Source organism: Dipodomys ordii, unplaced genomic scaffold (genome assembly GCF_000151885.1).
Source record: "Dipodomys ordii isolate 6190 unplaced genomic scaffold, Dord_2.0 Scaffold94, whole genome shotgun sequence".
NCBI lineage: Eukaryota > Metazoa > Chordata > Mammalia > Rodentia > Heteromyidae > Dipodomys > Dipodomys ordii.
This window is the reverse complement of record NW_012267310.1, coordinates 176,484-200,772: the sequence shown is the minus strand read 5'-3', so window position 1 is coordinate 200,772 and position 24,289 is coordinate 176,484. Positions and strand designations below refer to the sequence as shown.

General features: G+C 39.5%; 1 protein-coding gene across 10 annotated transcripts in view; it reads left to right on the top strand.

Moving 5' to 3' along the window:
* Positions 1–1,337: 1,337 nt before the first annotated feature.
* The window catches only part of Adgrg2 (adhesion G protein-coupled receptor G2), a 63,341-nt gene continuing 40,389 nt past the window's right edge, over positions 1,338–24,289 (top strand). For 3 of the 10 annotated variants that reach the window (XM_013026534.1, XM_013026539.1, XM_013026533.1), the window contains exons 1-4: positions 1,346–1,455; positions 19,209–19,244; positions 21,802–21,849; positions 21,955–21,978. In XM_013026534.1, coding sequence (XP_012881988.1) covers positions 1,395–1,455; positions 19,209–19,244; positions 21,802–21,849; positions 21,955–21,978 — 169 coding nt within the window. In that variant the 5' untranslated portion in view covers positions 1,346–1,394. Of the gene's footprint in view, positions 1,456–19,208; positions 19,245–21,801; positions 21,850–21,954; positions 21,979–24,289 lie in introns of all 10 variants that reach the window. The other 7 variants (XM_013026530.1, XM_013026529.1, XM_013026537.1 and 4 more) reach the window with 5 other exon arrangements.

Sequence of the window (24,289 nt, the reverse complement as noted above, 5' to 3'; positions counted from 1 at the left end):
TCCTAGTACAGCTTCTGGCTACTAAATAACAGAGCTCATTTTTGTTGGTGGCATTGGACTTTGACTTTTCTAGGCAGGTGCTCTACCACTGAGCCATGCTTCTAGCTCTCGTTTTTTTATGCACTGGTTATTTTGAGATGAGGGTCTTGCTTCCTGCCTCACCATATACCTGGCTCATGTTCCTCCTATTTTTTTTACTTCCTCCTATTTTTCACCAGCTGGGTTCATAGGCATATACTCACAGATTTCTCTGCCTAGGCTACTCTGGAACTGCAATCTTCCTCATCTCAGCCTCCCACAAAGCTAGGATGACAGGCACATATTACTGTACCCAACTGTTGGTTGAGACAGGATCTAGTTGCTTCTACTGCATTTTTAGCAGTCAATCAGTTCAGCTTTTCTACAAAGCAAAGTTTATATAAGAATTGAATTTGAAAGTTCATTGCCCCTTCTGGGATCATACTGGCCAATTCTCTCACAGGGGTGGAACAGTCATATTGTAACATTTGTAACTTTCTCTGTGTTCTCAGCTCTCCTTACATCTACCTCAGATCAGCCCTCTAGTAAAGATTGGTTGAATGAATAAGTGAAAGGCAAATGAAGTTTTAAATTCAATTCTGATGTAAACCTTTTTAAAATAACATCAACTCTACTAAAATGCAAATAATGTTAATAAGAGGCAATGCAGAGAAAATGCAGTATTTTTTATAGTGTAAGACATAAATAAGGATTTTGTGATCCTTTCTTTTAACCAGCTTTTATATAGTGGTAATAAATATGTGTGTAACATTTGGAGTCTCTCTCTCTCTCTCTCTCTCTCTCTTTTGTTGGTTGTGGGGCTTGAACTCAGGGCATGGGCACTGTTCCTCAGCTCTTCTGCTCAAGGCTAGTGCTCTACCACTTTGAGCCACGGCTCCACTTCTGGTTTTCTGGTGGTTTATTGGAGGTAAGAGTCTCCTGGCCCTTCCTGCCAGAGCTGGCTTTGAACCACGATCCTCAGATCTCAGCCTCCTGAATAACTACGACTCTAGGTGTAATTCACCAGCACCCTGATTCTTTCTTCTCTTGCTGTTTTGCATGTGTTGGTATTTTCCCAAAATTCATGTGACTACTGTGTTTATCATTTTGAATATAATATTCAACTGAGCAACTTTCTCTTAATAAACATGAGTTTTGCTTTTTGTTGCCACCCTCCACTTGTTATTGCTGATTCTCTAGAAAATAGCAATAAGTCAAAAACAAAAGTAGGTTAGACATTACTCTGGTTGAAGAATTTGGGGTATTATGTTGTGATGCTGCAGCTGTGATGATCTTGTGTCCCCTAACTTTTTTACAGGATGTTTGTCTCTGGTGGGCGGTGTAGCCGTGCTGGCAGACCTGAAGCAGTTTTACTGATGTTTAGGCTATTCCTTGTCATCATTTGTCTTCATGTTGTTCTGGTTACATCCCTGAAAGGTAAGATGCCTACTTTCCTTCATTTTTGAAATCTCTGTTTGTGTATATGTATTTTTGGTATTTATAATCTTTTTACTATGGGTTATATATATATACACATGGGTTATATATATATGTATATATAATATACATAATACTTAATATTTAACATTTTTAGCAACATTTTAAGTGTGCAGTTTATTGCCATTAAGTATGGTCACTATTTTATGTAACCATCCATACTATCCATACATCATTTTAATTAGAAACTGTTTATTCATTAAACAATCCATAAGCTCTATTCTTTTTGTCTCTGAATTCCTCTATTGCAGGCATCTCATTTAAGAAAAAACATACAGTATTTCATACAGTATTTCTTCTTGTGTGTCTGACTTACTTCATTTAGTGTACTGTTTGCAAAGTTCACTTATGTTTTCAAGGTCTTAAAAGTGGAATGATTGTATGTATTGCCATATTTTGTTAATCCATTCATCCACTGATGGATATTTCAGTTGTTTCAACGTTTGGGACATTGTGAAAAATGCTCCTGTAAATATGATCATACAAATATGTTTGAGTCATTGCTTTCAATTCTTTGGGGTATATATCTAGGGACTGCCAAATCATACAATGGCTATACTATTTTACATTCCTATGAGCTGAGCACAAGATTTCCAATTTCTCTACATCTCTACCATCTTTGATGGTAGGTTTAGAATGAAATCTCATTGTGTTTTTAGCAGTCCTTTAGTGACTAGTGATGTCATTCTCTTTTCAAGCACTTGTTGGTCATTTGTATATCTTCTTTAGAAAAATGTCTATTCAGATCCTTTGCCTAATTTTTGAATTGGGTTGTTTTTGTTGATTACTATGAGTTTTTTAAAATATACTATGGATATTAATACCTTATCAGATATATAATTGACAAATGATTTCTCCTTTTTTTTTAATCAGTTGCAGGGACTGAACTCTGGGCCTGGGCGCTGTCCCTCAGCTCTTCAGCTCAAGGCTAGCACTCTACCACTTGCCACAGCACCACTTCCGGCTTTTTTCTTTTTTCTTATGTGGTGCTGAGGAATCGAACCCAGGGCCTCATGCATGCAAGGCAAGCACCCTACCACTGAACCACCTTCCCAGCCCCTATCTTCTTCAGTTTTGTGGGGGCATATTTGCACTGTCTTAGTAGTATCCTTTCATGCACAAAAGCTTTTAATTTTGATGAATTATATTTATTTTTACTTCTATGTGTCCTAGCCAAGAAATCACTGCTAAATCCAATGTCAGGAAGATTTTTTTCCCTTGTGTTTTCTTCTAAGACTCTTTTATATTTATGTTCTTTGATCCATTTACAGTTATTTTTTGCATATGGTTGTCTTGTTTTCTTGGCATCATTTGTTGAAAAGACTGTCCTTTCTTCTTTGAATGGTATTGGTCCCTTCCTCCAAAATCAGTTGACCAAATATATCAAGATTTATTCTGATGTGTATTTGTTTTTAAAAGTATCTACTTGAAAGCATATCCATCCGGAAATTGAAAAAGTTAGTGAATCAACGAAATGAAGCCCCATGTCATTTTTTGAAAAGGGGATATTTTTTGTACAAATGGGCTTTATTGTGATGCTTGCAACAGGCATTTAATATAATCTGATCATCTTTACCATCTATATTACTCTTTCATAAAGAGAAGGGACCTTTAGAAGCTTATGAAACAGAGAAAAGGATATGTGAGGAAGGCAGTAAAAGGACAATACTAGTGTTGCAATTGATGTGAGTACGACTGCCAAAGAAAGCTATGCCGTGCAAATGTAAGGGCTGTTACACAACCAGCATTCTTAAACACGAGTGTGGATCATCAGAGTTACCTGGAAGGCTTTTTTGGAAACAAATGACTGTGTTCTTGCCCAGTGATTTAGTAGGTCTAGGGTAGGCCTGGAGAAGTAACTTCTCTAATGATGCGACTTTTCTAGATGATGCTGATGCAACTGGTCCAGGAACCATACATTAAGAACCACTGTTTATACAACTACTGGACATCAGAAACAAGAAAAGAAAATGTCTCCACATATATCTCATTGTATATCAATTCTGTTGTAGCCATGTGGTCGTCATAGAAACTATCCTCACATATGCCATCTTGGAGCATGAAAACATCACTGTGAGGTTGGCAGGGTACAAAAATCAAGTGTCCCTGCTTTACTGATGAGTAAATGTCCCCAGGGATGTTATGGGTTAGGAAGTGGCACAGCCCAGGCAAGTTGCCAGTTCTTTAGTCTCACATTTCAGGGCATTTTTTTTTCTCCCACCATACACGTAGATTGAACAGGAACGTGGAACACAAGCAAAAAAGTTCATCAGCGTGAAAGCTCTTTGTTACAAATAAGTCTTTTGGAAAATTATATTTAAATCTAATAAAAAACAGGAGCAAGTAAACAGGAGAGTACATCACTTTGAATCAAACCTAAATAGGGAAAAGCTGTACAACAGAGATTTCAAGGCCAGCCTGGGTGACATAGTAAGACCCTGTCTTGAAAAGTATACATACATACATACATACATATATATATATATATATATATCTGTTGGCAAGACAATGCTGAGGGGTGAATTTGGGGGTGAACAATGTTCTAGGGTTTGGACTCAGGGCCTAGTGCTTGCTAGATGAGTGCTCTACCAAATGAGCCCTACCTCCAGCCCTTTCCCTACCTCCAGCCCTTTCTGCTTTAGTTATTTTTCAGATAGGGTCTTCAATTTTTGCTCAGGACTGGCCTCAAACTGTTCCTCCCACAAGCCCTGCCTACACACCTGATTACAATGTGCATCACCATGCCAGAATTATTTGTTGAGATGAGGGGGTCTCATGAACTCTTTGCCTCAGTTGACCTAGAACTCTTTATCTTCTGAGTGGCTAAGATTACACGTATGGGCCACCACACCTGGCTACTGAGAGGTATTTCTCCCATCTTCCAGAGTGCCTCAGTTAGTAGTAGTAATCTATTTGTTAATGAAGCCATTATTGGACTTGCTCCCTTCTGGACCTCACTTAAATTCTTCTCTCCACTTCCTGGGGCCATCTTTATTTGGAATCACACTCACTCTGTAAGGTTAAGGCAAATATTACTTCCTTTATCAAACCTGCCCTGACCTCCTTCGAAGGAGTAAATTTCATCCCCCCATGTTTCTTTGCTTTCTGTCCTTTCCTGGTTGTACTTGGCCCTCCACGCCATGCTCATCGTGGACTGCCTATGTACTCTGAGGCCTTTCGAGGTATCATCATTTCTGGATGAGAAGGGAGAACAAAAGACTGGTGAGGTAGGGAGAGCAGGCTAATGGGAGGAAAGCTAAGGAGCATTCACAGCCTGTTCTGCAGCCCAGTCTTCTAGTGCTATATGAAGTGCTATATGCTGTTTGTCAGTCATGGGCCTTGAACTCTGGGCCTGAGCGCTGTCCCTCAGCTCTTCAGCTCAAACTCAGCGCCCTACCACTTGAGCCACAGCTCCACTTCCAGTTTTCTGGTGGTTCATTGGAGATAAGAGTCTCACAGACTTTTCTGCCCGGGCTGGCTTTGAACCACGATCCTCAGATCTCTCAGCCTCCTGAGTTGCTAGGATTACAGGCATCTGGCATGAACATCATCTTATTAAATTCTCCTCCTTATTCTTCACAGTGGGCATTTTTATTCAGCTTACAGATAGAGAAAATGAGTATCCAAGAAATTAACTCATTTGCCCAAAGTCCTAAGTCATTGGGAAGACTTGCCACTGGAATCTAGCGTTGGTACTATTCACATTCCTCCAGGCTACCCAGGGTGCCTTCATGAAGTGTCCTATAGCAGAATGAACCTGTCTCTGAAGCAGGAGAGGGAGTCTGGAATGTGACATGGAAGAGCAATTGCTCCGTGGCTCTGGGGGATATGGGCTGCAAACACAGTAGCTTCACCCTGGAAGCCTGAGCAATGACTCAGTAGCTCATGTCATAAGGGAGAGGTAGGCCTGACACTCTTGTTAGGCCACCAGCCAACAGAGAGAATCCTTAGACTGTAATACTTTCAGTTGTCTAACTTGAGAAATCTGTGTACCAGACATCCAAATGGGCTTTGGCAGGTGACTATACTTACCTCCAGCTCCTCGTTCTACCAAATTATGTCAATGCCTTTTTTTCTTGGTCTTTGAAGATGATGTTCTTTTAGGAACAACTATTCTATTCTGTTTTCCAGAGGAGGAGATGACATAATAGTTGAAGATGGTTATAATTTCATTCCTGCAGAATTGTCTCCCCATTTGGAAACAATTACACATTTGAGCCAGCTTGGTGATCTCATAAACTATAATCCTCATCTTCCATCTCTCTCTGTCTTTCTCTGTCTCTCTGTCTCTCTCTCTTTCTCTCTCTCCCTGTCTCTCTCTTTGTCTGTCTGTCTGTCTCTCTGGGCTGGGTCTAAATCGTTGCATGCTCCAGACATTTCCAGCGATAAGTCCCTTTCTAGTTCCCCTTCACCAAGGCTTTACTGACTTCTTTCCTCTCACTCTTCTGCCTGGGTCTTTGTTCTTCCTTGTGCAGATGTTAGTGTGGCAAGAGGTACGCTGTCTGCTCCTGAAAGGCAGGCATTTTTCTTGTTGGATTTTATCATCTTTTTTTTGCCAATCCTGGGTCTTGAACTCAGGGCCTGGGCACTGTCCCAGGGCTTCTTTTTCCTAAAAGCTTGAGCCACAGTGGCACTTCTGGCCTTTTTTGTTTATGTGGTACTGAGGAACAATCGATCCCAGGGCTTCATGCATGCTAAGTAAGCACTCTACCACTAAGCTACTTTCCTAGCCCCGATTTTAGCCTCTTTTACCAAACCCAGTGTTGGATTCCTTTGTCTACCTTAATTCTCTATCTGTAAGAATTGATGATACAGGCTGCCCAGGATATTGATGTACTGTTCAGCCGATCTCACCCCATCTCCAAATCCTAATCCCTACATCCAGACATGGGGTCACTTCTGTTGGGCCTTGGCTTTCCCTGGCAGTTAAGCAGTGATAAGGAGTGATAGAGATTCCAGACAGGTTGAGGGTGAAACTGAAAGCAAAGGACATTGTATCCCCTCCTTCTCCCTGAACGAGGGGAAGCACCCTTCACAGATCTTGGATATTAACTGAGGGCAATTGTAAGGACGAGGAATGATGAAAGGTTATAAATGGCCCTCGTGTACTTAAGGGGTAGTTGTGTAGGGTTACGGCTATGAAGGCTAGGGTGTAGACAGCCCTGACAGAGACTAGAGGAAGGATGTGACAGATTTGGGGGTGAGAGCTGAAGAGAGCTGGGTCAGCAAGGGAGGGATCTCCAGGCTTCCATGGCATGCTGAAAGAAATGAGCATGCAGCCCACTAAATGCAGCCTCAGGAGTGGATACTGAGGAAGCCCTCAGGGCCGGGGGAAGCTCTGGACAGGCTCGTGTGAAAGCCGTGTTTGCTACTGGGATAGCTCACAGACTCACAAGAGGAAGAAAACAAATGGCATGCGTTTATTCCAGTGACACTGAGGGAATTAGGGACTGTTTCAAAGCAAAAGAGACAAAGCTCCTTTTGTTTGTTTGTTTTCCTTTTTGTGGTCCTGGGGATGGAACCCAAGGCCTTCTTCATGCTAGGCAAATGCTGAACCACAGAGCTACAGCCCCAGATTGAAGAGTTCCTTTCCCTTTATACCTCGAGGCTTCAAAACAAAATAGAGCCAACTTAGATGAAAGGAAACTCAACTGTTTGTGTCATTTCTTTTGGGGGGGAGGCTTGAACTCTGGGCCTGGGTGCTGTTCCTCAGCTCTTCAGTTCAAGGCTAGCGCTCTACCACTTGAGCCACAGCACCATTTTTTTGTTGATTTATGGGAGGTAAGAGTCTCACGGACTTTCCTGCCTGGGCTGGCTTTGAACCATGATCCTCAGATCTCAGCCTCCTGAGTAGCTAGGATTATAAGCATGAGCCACCGGGGTGCCCAGCTTGTCATGTCTTTATAGTTGCTATTGTTGCTACATCTCGATTGTGTCTATAAGGTTGAAAATGTTCTAAAATGAATATAGTGGACACTTAGCCATGTATCAGAACACTTAGCTAAGAATTGTTGGAGGCTGTCCTTATATCCTGAATTCTCCTCCTGGTTCTCATCATTTTTGACATCTAGAATTCATTTATTTGGGCACTCGAGGGTAAGAGCAAGCTCTTTTTCTCCTCCTTGTGTCTTTCACAGTGTCTAGGACATAGGAAGTGCTCAGTTAACAGCTTTCACTGTTCTAAATCCAGTCACTTCTGATACAACAAATGCATCCCTTCCAACCTTTAAACAGACTGATGTGAAGTGACTGTGCCTGGCTGTAATTCTTCTAGAAGGATGTGTCTTCCCTCTTCCATATGATAAAAAGGCTCAACAATTCGCCTGTTTTGATTCTTTAATAGTCCAATATTCTATAAGTTCAACCACCGAGTGGGAACAGTGTTCAGATTCCTAGTGTATTGTCCTGAGATAATGGGGGACCCTTGGGGTCTGCCTCAGACTTGTCATACTGAAAATACTTTTGTGACACCTGAGCTCGTGATTACCTACATCAGCCTGCCACCTGTATCTTACCTCTAGTGATTCAGATGCCATTGGTCTGGGGTTGGGGGCAGGAGTAGGAGAGTGGGTGATGACGACTGGGTATTGAGATTCTTCAAAATGACCCAAGTAATTCTAGCAGAACAAAGAACCACTCATCTCTCTGATCCTGTTTGAAGGCCAATCTATTCAAAGTTCCTACTGTGAAATTGGAACCAATTTAAAAGCCATGTTGTGCAAACTTCATTTTTTAACACAATGCAGCTTTACAGGCTTTTTAAGTTATGATGCCAATAAATCTCTTGATTTCACAATTGATTTTTTTAAAAGCTCTGGAGTGGCTCTTTGTGACTAGAAAAATCTTCAAGTTTCCAGGATTATTGTTGTCTTGCCCTTCATTAAAGAGCAATACCACTAGATGTTCCATTAGCTCTTCCTGGTTTATAAAGCACCTCAGACTATGTCATCTTACTGTGTCCCCTTGAGGTAGATGGAGCTGTTGATGAAGCTCAAAGCAATGAAGTAACTTCATAGGTTACCCAAAAAGAAACAATACCAAGATTCCAAAAGCAACTCTCTAGAACGCGCTCTATAATAATCTGCATAAAAGGCTTATTGGAACTTGGATAGTTTGAATCATTTCCCAGTTCACACGGCTGGAAAGATGAGGTGGAGGATCCTAGAACTTGTGTTCTTAACCACTTCTCCAATGTTTAGTCACTGAGGCAGTTGAAAATGGTTCTTGCACAACTTTCCCATGATTCACTCATTCTGGGATGGATTTGTGGCCCCAAAATGCTGGGTAAAGATTAAGATAGATCTGAGGAATGAAAGCAACAGTACCGCTGATGTAAGGCACAACTAAGGATCAAGTTGGTGCTCCAAGAGAACCTTGAGTGTGGGGGCATCCTTATTTCAAGAAATAGCAAGAAGTACTTTTTACAAGTGATCTCATGTTAGTAAGATCACAATGCCATAAGAAAACCACCAAGATAAATGATAGATGTTTTTGTAATGATGTGTGTACAGTGGTGTAAGTCTTTAACATGGGTGTTCTGTTCTGGTTTTCTATCTTTCTTTTCTTTCTTTCTTTTCTTTTCTTTCTTTCTTTCTTTTGTTAGTCATGGGGCTTGAACTCTGGGCCTGGGCACTGTCTCTCAGCATTTCAGCTCAAGGCTAATGCTCTACGACTTGAGCCACAGCACCACTTCTGGTTTTCTGGTGGTTCATTGGAGATAAGAGTCTCATGGACTTTCCTGCCCAGGCTGGCTTTGAACTGCAACCCTCAGATCTCAGCCTCCTGAGTAGCTAGGCTTACAGGCGTGAACCACCGGTACCCGGCCTCTTATAGTTTTCTTTTAGGACTATATGGAGCATAGAGTATAAGTTACTTTCATGGTGCTATAGTACTTAATATAGAACTTTTTATTAAAGAAGAGAGAAATCAAAGCACAAAACAGGTACTAATCTTGCTTTAATAAGTAAATTAAAATTTCTTGTAATGATCTGATTCGTTGGATGAACATAAGCTGATCATATAGCTGGGATGTCTACATAGATGGTTTTACTTTGCAAAATGCCTTGGCATTACACAGATTTGGATTCACAGAAAAAGCTAAGGAATTCTGAGGTTTAGGGTGCAAGCAGGACAGAGTGAGTTTTAATTACTGAGGAATTGTAATTTCTAAAGTAGGATTTAAGAACTCTTAAGGGCATTGTATATTATCACTACAATGTAATCTCTATTTGAGGCTAGAGTCTTGGTTTTACTCCTTACTGTGACTCCAGTGACTGGTGAATGTTAGGCATTCAAGAGCAGGAATGAATAAAAAAATTAGCAAATTTGAAATTTGAACTAGACAGCCTAATACCCTCATCAATCAAGCATTAAAAATAGATAAGAATGTTTTAGAGTTAGACTGGAAATCATATACATATAGATTATAGAAAAGGCTCTTGTCATAATGTTTAGATGCTCTACTCAAGTTTGATACCTCATTATTTACCCAAAGGTAAGCAATCCAGCTTCCTATATAAAGGTAAGTTTAACAAATTATACAGAATTATAGAGTCTTCATTAATAATAATTACAACTTACTGTTGGATCTGTAACATTTTAAAATATAGTGCAGTTTCATGCCAGGTGCTGGTGGCTTACACCTGTAATCCTAGCTACTCAGGAAGCTGAGATCAGAGGATCATGATTCAAAGCCCAGACAGAAAAATCTGTTATCTCCAATTAACCAGAAAAAGCCAGAAATAGAGCTATGATTCAATTAGTAGAGCACCAACCTTGAGTGAAAAGGCTAAAGTACAGCATCCAGCTCCTGAATTTAAGCCCCAGGACTGACACACAAAAATTTAATATAATTTCAATCAAATCAATCAATCCCATTTTACAGATGAGGAAATGCAAGCAGAGAGCCAAGATTTGAACCCAAGTAATTCTCCTTGGAGAACCTACCCTTAATCTAACTTGAGTAGCAGCATGTTCATTCCTCCATTGGAAATGAATGGACACAGACATTTTATTCATAGGGAGAATATGGTCAAGTCACAGTCAATCAAGTCACAGATGGTTAAAAGTGAGGAATTCCAGATCAGACTTTTGAAACCTTATAAGAAGCCAACGGTGATATAAGGAAAGAATCATCAACATGCAAAGGTCTAGAGGATTGAAATACCATGGTAAAGATAGGGGTTAATGTGGCTTCAACATAGAGTTAACTCAAAAATGTCACTTTTCAGAACTAAGTAGGATTTCCATGCAGCAGAAATATCCATAATTTCAACCTCTCTTAGTGGTTTTGAGCAGCACATAGTTGTTTACAGAACTGCTTTGTCACATAGGAGTCTCACTCTTGAGGGTCCTGGAAGAACCATGATCTGGATGTGTGCTGAGGGCAAAGCTAGGAGCGTGAGTCACAAAGACAGGGGATTCACAGTCAACTTCAATGCGGCCAGGACTCCTCGCCCAGTTTACACTGATTCCCTGACTTTTGATCTTATGCTTATCCTAATGAAAGAAAGAAAATAGTGACCGCTGGGGAGAACGATTCTAGTATTAATCTCAACCCATCCCATCATTAGTTTAATGCATATTACTTATTTGATGGGATTCGTGAAATCTGATGTGGCAGAGAATAGCTGGCATAGTTTCAAACTTTTTTCTTGCTCAACACACAGACTGGCTTGGAATTCCCAGGCCCCTTTGTAATTCACAGTGCCTGGGTGACTTGAGCTCTGGCCAATGGATAGAGAAAGAAGTGATGTGTACCACTTACAAGCCTAGCCATTAATCATCTCCCACCAGATTCCACCCCACCTCTTTTCATGTTTGCCTGCGGGATGGTGCTGTTTAGGGAAAACTTGGAATCTTCATGTTGAAGAAAGTAGTGCTTCTGTCAGCCTAGTTTCCTCTCCCAACTTCCCTTCCCTTTCTCCTGATTAGATTCGATACATGGAAAACTATTTTCAATTTTTGAAAATTATCTTTAAGTAGTTGTACAAAGAGGTCGCCATTTAACCCTTTGCAAGGACCTATTTCCAGGTGCTTATCTTGTTCTGCTTTAACTTTGTCTTCCTAAGGAATTACATAATTTGAATTCTCCATTGAATCTACCATAGTTCAGTGAATACATTTGTATATACTTGCATACCACCCTACATGTTTACTTATAAGTTTCTAGGCTAATTCTAGCTTCTATATATAAGGTGGGGGGACTGACGTATTTCACTTAATATAATGTGTTCCAAGGCTTTCCACTTCTTTACAAATGACTTCAGAGTTGGTTTATTGTAGCAGCTTACATTGCATAAACTAATACACCTGACTGTGCCCTTCTGGCCAATGTTGTTGGCACATCTAATTCTGCCGCTAAAGGGGAGGTTCATTTCCTTTCTTTCTTGACACCTTGAAGAACTTAAGTTCATATAATCAAAGGAAACTTGGGAAATTCATTAGGGTCACTACTGGCATGCTTATTTTCTAAACTTGAGAGAGTCATTGGAGAACAAGATGCTCCACCGGAGTCAAACACTCCCTTTAGAAAAAACTGAATACTGGGAACTTTAAAGTTGGTATTAAGATTATAGGCTCTAGCCGGGTGCCAGTAGCTCACACCTGTAATCCTAGCTATTCAAGAGGCTGAGATCTGAGGAACATGGTTCAAAACCAGCCAGGGCAGGAAACTCCACGAGACTCTTATCTCCAATTAACAAGAAAACTGGAAGTGGCGCTGTGGCTCAAGTGGTAGAGTGCTCACTTTGAGCTGAAGAGCTCAGGGACAGCGCCCAGGTCCAGAGTTCAAACCCCATGACCAAAAAAATAAATTAATAAAAAAGATTATAAGCTCTATACCTTGTGGGGCCAACTCTTACCTTCAACCTTAATGTTGTATTTAATCCTTATGCTAGAATTTCCTTACTTGTAAACTGCAGCATGTCTCATAGAGTTATACAGGATAATGCATATACAATAGGCACTTGTGATTCATCTGACATAATACAAGAATTCAGTACATACTAGTTATTGTCACTAAAGATCAGAATTTTTGTGATGAGGAAAGGGTTTTATATACATGCTACCCAATACAGTGGCCACAGGTGATCACTGAAAACTTGGAACTTTCACATTATATTCAGCTTTAAGTGACATTTAATAGCTACATGTAGCTAGTGCCTACAATATTGGAGTACACAGCTGTAGGCTATTTAATTGAATTTTCCAGAACTCTTCTGTTTTAAACTGTTTAAGTTGGGGTTCAGGTCACGGGAGACTCTCTTATGCTTGCTATCATGCGCATGTACACACCTCTACTCTGCAAGAGATTTGCTACATCTCTAGGAGCTGGCTAATCAATCTTTACAAAACTCTTCTCTTCACATCTGATTCTAGAATTTGACATTGATAGAGCAGACAGTATAATGGGAAAGCAAGAGCAAGGTGGAAATTATAAGCCTGAGTTTTAGCCTATGAGAATAGACGGAACCCTTTGTAAGTTCTTTTTGCCTGTGGCCATGTGGTATGGATGTCCCATAGAAACTGGGCCCCTTTATTACAACATGATGTCTATGCCTGGCTCTGGAGTTGGTACAACCAAAGGAGGATCTAGGGGTTGTGAAGAAATGCATGTTTGCAAACTGCCTTATATTATTAAGGTGATACAGCTGATAATCACTAATGTGTGCAGGCTACAAGATGGCTATTATTTCCACATCTGCCCAGATCTCCCTTAAGAATGTGTCCCCTTGGGCTGGGAATGTGGCTTAGTGGTAGAGTGCTTGCCTAGCATACATAAAGCCCTGGGTTTGATTCTTCAGTACCACATACACAGAAAAAGCCGGAAGTGGTGCTGTGGCTCAAGTGGTGGGGCACTAGCCTTGAACAAAAGAAGCTCAAGGACAGTGCCCAGGCCCAGAGTTCAAGGCCCAGGACTGGCAAAAAAAAATAAAAAAGAATGCATCCCACATTCACTAGATACACACGGAAAAGGGAATTCTGTGAGGTATAGTTAGCCTAGCCATGATGAAGCATTCTGAAGCTCAATTGTGTATCTGTTAGAAATTCACAATAAAAATCTGATTTAAAAAATCTGATGGTAAGATCTCCCAAGGCTCCACCTAGTTGTTTCAGTTGTGCAGATAGCCCCGAGATATTCTGAAGCTCCTTGTAGCCTTCTAACATTCTCTTTGAGTGGTAGATTATGAATAATTTTAATTTTTTCTGTGGATTTTTATGACTTAGACTTCTCTCCACATAAATCTACAGTATGATTATAATTATAATTATTTATGTATGTATGTATGTATTTTGAAACACTCTCCTACTAGGTAGCCTAGGCTAGCCTTGAACTTATACTCTTCTGATCTCAGCCTCCTAAGTGCTGCAATTATAGATGTGACCCACCATATCTGTCCTAGAAAAAAATATTAATATTATATTTTAAAAGCCAGACCATGACGTCAGGGAAACCATACAGCCCACCATCAAGCACAACCTGATAGCATCACAACTAGGTGTGCTTCTACTTCTTTCTTGACACTTTACCTGTCTTGACTTTGTATGAGACCTTATATAACATACATTATTGTCATCAGATCTCCTGAAACTCTCTGCCTCGCTCATCTCACATTTCCAAAAGGATTCCACAGGCATTTTGAAATTTGGAAGCAAGTAACCTAAGGACAAAAGAGACTGAAATGCAAGTCTTGCACATCGAAGGAAGAAAAACATTTTCACAAGAGTCACTGAAAACTGGAGACTAGAGAGAACATCATTGTATTAGTTACTGAACAACACGAGCCCTATTTACTATGTATTCTTCTCAATACTTTAACAGTTTCTATGATGTCTACCCCGGTTTGATTACCTTCATCTTCATTGTCAAAGGCCTTGACTGACTTTAAAATGGAGTCAGCTCCCCTAGTAGGGTTATTATGGGGGCAAAATAAGTTAACATTTACATAGTAACTGGTTATCATAATTCTATATAAATATTTATTGGTTAAAAAGACTCCTTTTGGAGATCCAACTCTTTCCAGAGAAAAAATCCTATGATGCACACAAACATTTGGTTTATTTCAGAGAATTTATGGACATTTCAACATTCATCTTTAGACTCTTGGGGGAGTGGTGCTTCACAAACCTTGAGAAGGCTAGGATCAGGTCTGGAAGATAAAGGTCTAAGGGGCTTGGGAATAGGCCGGAAGGGAAAAGGGGGAGATAGATAGTGTGTGATGGTGGAAGAAGGCAAGGCCTGAGAGATGAAGAACACATTTTGTGTGCTAGGAAGGTGGTTCCGTGGTAGAGCGCTTGCCTTGCATGCATGAGGCCCTGGGTTCAATTCCTCAGCACCACATAAGCAAAAAGGAAAAAGCTGGAAGTGTTGCTGTGGCACAAGTGGTAGAGCCCTCAGACCCCACGACCAACGACAAAAAAAAAACAGAACACATTTTGAGCTGGATGCCAGTGTGTTATGCCTGTAATCCTAGCTTCTTGGGAGGCTGAGATTGGGAGGATTGTGATTCAGGGTCAATCTAGGCAGGAAAGTTTGTGAGACCCCCTTCTTATCCAATAACTGAGTGCAGTGGCATCCTACTAGTTAGGCTGCAGAGCCTAGGATTTGAAGCCTAGACAGATGTTGTCTAAGTACATGTCTAGGCAAGAAGCAAGATGCTGTTTCAAAAGTAATTAGTGCCAAAAGGGCTGGAGGTATGTCCCAGTGGTTAAGCACCTGCCTTGTAAGCACAAGACCCTGAGTTCAAACCCTAGTACTATTAAAACTGCAGCAGCAGCAACAACAACAACATCTTTCACCTTCTTCCCATGTTAGTAAAAGCCCACCTAGAATTGCTGACTGCTTGCTCTTTGGGAAGTTCCATCAGCTAAGAGCTGCAGTTTTCTTTGGTGATGTCATTATTAATCTTTTAATAAATATGTTATGTAAGAGTACTTATTGAGCAGTGTGATGTGAGATGGTCACAGCTGAAGTAAACATGTTTCACATGTGCCAAATTTGAGATGTTTTCATTCATTTTTCTGGTTATGTAGTAAAATCTGCATACGCAGTTTCTGGAAGAGTGTGTTACCTCAAGCTTTGAAGAGCCAATATAATAACAAAAAATATTGTTTTGTTTGGGATTCCCATATAAGAGGGCCTAGGCGTGGTGGCTTGTTTTTAATCATCTCTCTATGGACTAGTAACTCTATCTAGAGGAGGATTGCCACCAGATTACAAGTTTCATTTGGGTTTAAAATATTCATACAAGGGGCCTAGTTGTAGCCTCTTACAATTGGCTCGTAGATGATTAAACCTTTATATTTTTCCTGCCTACATGGGGGAGGGGGTGAGAAGGGGCAAGGGGAAAGTGTGCTGGAATTGAAGACTCCTTGGTATCACCAGTCACAGCTGTAAGAAACTGCCTCACATTTACACTCTTAGCATCTACCAGAGTGTCATATGGTGGAGAAGAATCTGAAAACTTTAGAAACACCCAGGTGTGACGTTTTATTACTTGAGTGCAAGTAGTTTATTTGAAAGATGATTCCAGAAATCAGGAGCAAGGGAGCAGGAAGACAGCATTAGGGAAAGAGGAAGAGTCTACACTGGCTATTTTTATTTTTGAATTAGTATTCAGTAATAATAAAGGGGGTTTTATTTGTGATGATTCCATACATAGATATAGTGCACTTGGAACATATTCACTCTCCTTATTATATTCCCATTCTTTCCTTCCTCTCCTCCTTTACAAATATTATTTAATGTGTTTCATTATATATATGTATACATAAACATATACATATACATATGTATTTATATAAACACACTTCAATCCTTTTCACTCCTTGTACCCTTTCCGAACTCTTCCCACTTATCCCTCCAGTCACCCTTTAAACTCATGTGCCACTGTTATTATTATTATTATTCCAAGCTCAAGAAAACCAAATACCACAAGGTATACAGTGTGCTATGGTTTGAATGGCCCTCCAAAACTCATGTTGAAATTTAATGGCTATGGTGGTCATTTTAACAGGTGGGACCTTGGAGAGATAACGAAGTCATGGGGGCTCCATCTTCATGAATGGATTAATACCATTCTCAGAGGAGTTGGTTAGTTATGACTCTGTGTCTTGTGAGGTCACTTGCCTTTCCACCATTTTAGGATATAGCAGGAAGGCCTTCATCAGATGTCACCCCTCTATTTTTATACTTCTAAGCCTATAGAACCATGAGACAAACAGACCTTTCTCATTTTAAATTTACCCTGCCTGTATTATTCTGATAGGGCAACAGAAAACAGACTAAGAAAAAGGCACAGTGGAAAGGATAAATAACCTGTATCCAAAGGCCAGAATGCTGACATTTTTAAAAGTTCTTTTGAAGCTCCCAATTTTGTTAGGCTAAAACTCACATGGCAACAGAGACTTTGCAGATGTAATTAAAATTAAGAACCTTCAGATGGGAACTGATTGTGGATTACCTGGTTAGATCCAAACAATGTGAGTTTTTTAAATGTAAAACGAAGTGAGTCAGAGATGTCACTTGAGAAAGATTCCTCTACTGTATCACATTGTTGCTAACTGTGAAGATAAAAGAAGGAGCCAGGAGCCTAGAAACATGACTGGGAGACACTGAGAATAGTCCTCACCTTACAGATGACAAGACAGCAAGGATGTCTGTCCTGCAACCATAAGTATCTGAGTTCTGCCAATAACCTGAATAAGCAAGAAATAGAATCTCCCCTAGAGCCCTTAGATAGGAACGTAGCCTGCCCTCAAATTGACATTTTTCTCATGAAAGCTATACTGGACTTGTGACCGTCAGAACTGTGCAGTAATACATTTGTGATTTAAGCCACTAAATTTATGGTGATTTGTAGCAGCAACAAGAAACGGATACATTGAAGTTTTCAACATGAATTGCTTAGCTGGGGTTGCCAGCAATGCTATGAAATTCAAGAATAGATCAAGTATGAGAAAGATCTGGGGTGAGAAGGCTGAGCTCCATACATTGAGTTGGAGAGGCAATGCAGTGGCACTGACAGTCACGTGACAGTGCTGGGACCACATTTTGCCAAGTAGAATTAGAGTTTGGGAGGTGGTAGCAATAACTTCATATAAAAGTGCCAAGAAGATGACATAGAGAAAGGGGTTCCATCTAGGGGACCATTTTCTTGAGTTTCTAATTCCTCTGGCTGATTATATTCCCTTCTAAGCTTGTGCTCACCAAATTCCTACTGTCGTAATTGAAATATAGAGAGTTTGTTTAAAAAATCACCAAGGAAAAGTACCACTGTAGCTCAAGTGGTAGAGAGTGCTAGCCTTGAGCACAGAGAGGATTAGGGACAGTGCCTAGGCTCTGAGTTCAAGCCCCACAACTGACAAAAAATCACCAACGGGTCAGATTAAGTAAATCTTATAGATAGATCTCAATAATACTATTTATTGACTTAAATCAAGACTTCATCCAGGTGCCAGCAGCTCATTCTAGCTACTCAGGAAGCTGAGATTTGAGGATCGCAATTCAAAGCCAGCCCAGGTAGGAAGGTCTGTGAGACTCTTATCTCTTATAACTTACCCAAAAAAACCCAGAAGTGGAGCTGTGGCTCAAATGATAGAGTGCTAATCTTGAGCAAAAGAAGCTAAGGGACAATGCCTAGGCCCTGAGTTCAAGTCTCAGGACCAGCACACACACACAGACACACAGACATACACACACACAAACCAATAAATATATGTGTTTAACTTTTCTCTGTAGATTTCCAAAAGAAAATTTGAAAGTTTTAATGTTTTTCTCTTCTTATAGTTTTCTTCTTATAGTTTTTCCCCTTTCTTTTTGCTATCTGTCATTTCTAAAGTTTCTCCAATAAGCATGTATTATTTTCCATAGAGAAAGATGTAGAATTGCCTTTCTCTTAAAGGATCTAGGAATTTTTCCAACATTCCTGGCTGGAAGTGGCACTGTGGCTCAAATGGTAGAGTGCTCACCTTGAACTGAAGAGCTAAGGGACAGCGCCCAGGCCCAGAGTTCAAGACCCACAACTGACAAAAAAAAAAAAGTGGTAGCATAGTAGTCATAAAGTCTGTGCTAAAGAGCAGCATGGCTGGTGGAAATTTCATTTAATGCAGGCATACACTTTATTTCTGAGACAAACCACACTATGTAGTCCAGGCTGTCCTTTAACTTGAACCCTCCTGCCATGGGTTCCCAAGTGCTGAGGTGACATGCAGATGCCACCGTGCTTCATGCAGATGTGTACATTTGTCAATGCACATTCTCCTAAATATCAGCAAACAATGGAGGTTCTTAGTTGGCATTTTTAGTTTGAAATGCACCAAACCATTGTATGATGCAATATGTAGATCAAATCAAAGGTTTACAATTAGAGAGATAGCTGAACTTGGTGGTACGCAACTATAATCCCAGTACTAAGGTGACAGAGGCAGAAGTGTCATGAGTTTGAGGTCAGCCTGAGCTACATAGTGAGTTCTAGGCCAGCCTGGAACTTTACATAGTGAAAGTCTGTCTCAAGGAAGAAAAACAAAAATGAAAGGAATACTGATCAGGGTGTTGAACATAATAATAAATTAACATACTGCCCTCTTTTGGTGGTTGTTTGCAATTTCATTTACATTTATTGCTATTAAGAATTTTAACCACCTACAAATGTGCACATAAACTAATTTTAAATCATCCTTTTCCTTGACAGAAAAAGCTGATAATTCCAGTTTGTTAGTACCATCTGGTAAGTCTGTTATTTTATGACTTTGGGGGTGTTTCAGGAAAATATTATTCTAAAAGTTCTCCATGCAACATGATACATGGTCAGATAGAGCAAAATTGTTTTGTTCCAGTAGGTGGATCATATTGTATTATTAAACCTACACCTGGCATATCAATAGCAAACAGAAAAGAAGACAGGCATATTGATCTTTCCATATAGCCAGGTAAAGCTAGGGAAGAAATAATTGGGAAAGAAATTGTGAAGTTCATGTTACTTGCTTAAGTTCTTTAGTTATTTTTAGTGTTCTAATCACAAGCCTGAAGAGCATCAAGAACCTAAATATGACAAATGTTCTTACAGTTACAGGATGGGATGTTCCCTTAAATAGATTACCTCTGTAATCTCACTGAAAGAATGTTTTTCCAAAGGTTTCTGACAGCTTAGCACTTATTAGAATACGAAGACAAAAGAGAAATTGACAACTAGAACTTGTATTGGTGTGAACTGGGAACATTACTCTAATTTGAGACTCCTAGTTGAACATGGAACTTTAGCGATAAAATGGTCCAACCTCAACCATTAGCTCATGAGACAATGAAGACTGGAGTGGCTGAGTAGCCTGTCTGAGATCTCAGTTTCTCGCCGCATATTACACAGGGGCAGACATGGTATCTCTGACTGCTATTTCTTTCTATATTCTTCCTGATGTAGCATATATTGTAGAATGACAGTGAGCCCACTCTCATTCTCTCCTTAGCTGTGTGAAATGAGCTTCCACTGTTACGCATTCGTTAAGCAGTTATTTCTCATGCACATGTTGTATGCTGCAAAGTCTTGAGACATCTTCTCAGTCCTCTCATTCATGTTATAGATGAGGAAACTGAAGCTCAGAGGGAAGGATTTGCTCATGTCTCAGGAGCCAGCCTGTTGGAGTTTGAATATGGCCGCCACCCTCCCAGCTCCATTGCTAGCTCAGCCTCTATTTGCTTCTCTGCAAGTGGTGGAGAATAACAGTATCTGCTTCATAGGGTATTCGAGAAGATAAAATGGGATAGCACAGGTGCCTGGTATATAGTAAGCACTTGATAAAACAATAACTGTCATTAGTATGAATCACTGAGTAAGTTATAATAAGGCAAGACAGCATCTCAATTTGTCTTCTAGTTCTTCAGCTTCCCAGACGACATGTGCAAGTGTATATCTCTTCCAGAAGAATTGTTTCTAGCAAACTCGATCATTTTTAGGATTTTCCCATCTTGTTTGCATGGACTGGGGAATGGGCCTTTGGAGACAATCAGTGGTTTGAGACACAGCCTGGGTTCTGGGTGCCTGGGACAGAGCCACATCATGAGGAAGGTAGAAACAAGTGTCGTGTTAAGGGACAAGGACAGCTGTGCCCACACATCTCTTTGCACAGGGTCATCATTTGAAAAAACAATAAGCATGAATTAAAAACCACCTTTGGCCAATCAACTTTTTTCTACCCAAAGAGTAAAGGAGCCCATATCCACACTTTGAATTGCTCAAGAACTGTCTTATTCCTCAAGCAATATATTCAGTCATTGTTTAAAAATAAATGTAGTAAAGGACAAAATATGGAAGTAATAATGTGGGACAGACAGGGTGTGGGTTTCAGCCAACTCATGAGCTGTCTAAAACAGACAGGCCAGCCAAGCACTTTAATACACCCAGATTTTGTCCATACCAACTGAAAATCGGGCTCCCCATGGTGGTTCAGACATTTGTGTCTTTTAAAATATTTAAGCATGCAAAATGTGTGTGTGTGTGTGATCGTCGTCGTCGTCGTCATCATCATCATCATCGTAGTAGGAGGAGGAGGAGTAGATTAGTACATTGACCCCTTAGCATAAATGGAGTCATTTCACAGGAAATTTGTAATTTGATTGATTGTCTTTAATAGCAGCCATATTTTAAAATAGCTTACTGGGAAATTGAGTTAGGTAGTACAGTATTGAATGGTAGAAGCTTTTTTTTTCCAATTGTGGGGCTTGAACTCAGGGCCTGGTCACTGTCCCTGAGCCCTTTTTCTCATGGCTAGCACTCTATCACCTTAAATCACAGCTCCATGTCTGGTTTTTTAGGTGGTTAATTGGAGATAAGAGTCTCACAACCTTTCCTGCTGGTGCTGGCTTTGAACTGTTATCCTCGGATCTCAGCCTCTTTAAGTAACTAGGATTATAGGCATGAGCCAAGGTACCTGGCTGCTCTTTATTAAAAAAACAAATCCTAAATTCACTGTGAGGAGAATTGGCAGGCATCAGAATAACAGAATAGAGTCAATGTGTCAATATATTTCATGATTGTAGTTCAGCAAGTTATTTAAAATGTTTCCTAGGACTCTCGTGGCTAAAAATAAAAATAGTATCTCTTATATCTTGGTATAGTTTCAAAACTTATTCCCATGACATTTTATAGATAGTATCAGGTTTTGTGAGCCATGGACCTTATAATGTGTTTTCTGTTGTTTTTTATATCTCAAAATTTCTAACTCCTTAAAATTTAATAATTAATTGTTTCTAAGTTTTTAATGTTTCGTGTTTTTTTTTCTTTCCTGCAGCTGAAACATCTCTTGTCAGTTTTGGCCCCTACTCCAATGATACTTCAGGCAAGATTCTGAAAAACTTTAAACCTACATTTGTTTAAGCCCAGTTTGTTAAGTTTTTGTTTTAATTATGACATTTTATTGTTTTTTCTCTTTTGGTACAAAAAGAAATAGGAACTACAAGCCTCAATGGTAAGAATTTTTTTAACAAGTGAAAATTGATAAGCCTTAATAGAAATATAAGTTTAATTAATAATGTTTAATATTTCCACTTACAAATGATTTCTGTAGATGTCAACACATTTCAAGTAGCCCCAAACACCAAAACAAAAACATAACCTGTCACATAACCTGTGACTGAAACTTTCTGGTTAAACAATGGGATTCTTGTGACCCCAGAGAGTATACAGTTCTCTACCACTGTAAATGTTCTTGAAAAGAAAAGAAAACATTGATTACATTTTGTGTATTCCATTTCATTTGCTCTCCAATACAATGGCAGCAAATTTGACATGACAGATTGTTTAAATGTATAAAGCACATGCAATGACTTCAATCTGCTTCAGCATGGAGTTGCAGGCCCAGAACGTTCAAAGAGCACATTTTATGGATTATTCTTTTTTCAATTTTTGAATAGTATGAAATGGGAGAAGCCTGGCTTCCTCATCAGGCTAGCAAAATGGACCAGGAAGTGTGCTATATTCCAGGGGGATGGGTAGCGCAGAACATCCTGTTCCTTCTCCTTTGCAGAGAGACTTCCTTTGGTCTTACTGTGGTCAAATCCCAACACTTTCCAGAATCCTTTAGTTAGAATAAAGTTGTGCTATGTGGTTTGTAATGAAAGAGCCAAGTGATCATAGATACAGTTTATACTGATCAAAACTGGCTTAAATTCCTACTCGGACCAATGGAACAGACCAAAAGTTACCATTTTTATAAATGATAGCTTTAATTTAGGTTTGGGGAACTCTTTGCACCCCATTGTGTGGGAGTTGGGGAGGCTGGCGTAGGTGTACATGTTTAGATGTGATAATATACCTGCTTGTTTGGGGTACAGAGGGATGTATTTAATTTTTAATGTTAGGTAACTTTTCAGTGCAAAACAAAATGAAGAAATTATGCCAAGACATACAGTTCTAGCAATGATGAATAGTTTTAACACTTATTTTTTAAATTGATTTTAGTAACACTATATTAATAAATTTTATTAGCAAAGTGCATGAATATTCAGGTTTTTATACCCTGATAATTATTTTTCTCAACCAGATGTGGAAAATAACAAATATAATTTTGGGGGTTTTTTGGCCAAAAGTGATTTTAAAAATTAATGTATGTATTTACAGCATACACAATATGGATTTTGACAAATTTTCAATTGTGGGATTTAAGCACATTCTTACTTGTGGACTTTCACTCTTTTTATTTTATTTATTTTTATTAGCTTTAAATAGTTGAATAGGGGTTTTAATTCAATGTATCAATTTAGGAATACAATGCATGTTGATCAATCTCATCCCTTCCATCCTTCTCCCTCATCTCTCCCAACTCAACTTTTTCTTTCAGGTTGATATGTTGATATGACTAACGTAACATAATTACTAATTCCTCATAGGGCCATTGCATAGTCCATTAATCTAATACTGGTTTTTCACCTTGACACTTGTTTGATTTTTGAGACATAGTCTCACTGGGTAGCCCAGACTTGACCTTGAACTCATGATTCTCCTGTCTCAGCCTCCTGAGTTCTAGGATCACAGGTATGCACTACCATGATCCACTCATTCCTTTACTCTGCTAAAATTCCATTTAGAATAACATGGTCTAGCATGCTTTTCATTTAAAGAAATATCGGTAGAATAGATTTTTTAAACTACATTTTACAACAAACAGGATCATTGAAGGTAATGTTTAAGAAATACACATTTAAACCAGAATTATTTAAAATTGTTTAGTAATAGGAAGTGTACTCATTACCTTACTCATGTAACTGTAACCCTCTGTATAGTATCTTTACAATAAAAAAAGACAACTCAGTTGCATACAAATTAAAAAAAATAATAGGCAAAAAATAAATAAATAAAATTGTTTAGTAAGAGTGTACCATTAAGCTGGGTGTTGGTTAGCATTAAGCTGGGCGCCGGCAGTTTATACTTGTAATCTTAGTTACTCAGGAGGCTGAGCTCTGAGGATCGTGGTTCAAAGCCAGCCATGGCAGGAAAGTCCGTGAGACTCATCTCCAATAAACAACCAGAAAACCAGAAGTGGTGCTGTGGCTCAAGTGGTAGAGTGCTTGCCTTGAGCTGAAGAGCTCAGGGACAGTGCCCAGGCTGAGAGTTCAAGCCCCACAACTGACAAAAAATAAATAAACGTCAGCAGTCTTAAGGCTATTTAATAAAGCTAATATTTTTTTCATTTTATTTTATTTTTTTGTGAACATACTGTACAGAGGGGTTACAATTACATGGGCAGGATAATGCGTACATTTCTTATCAAGCATTGCAGC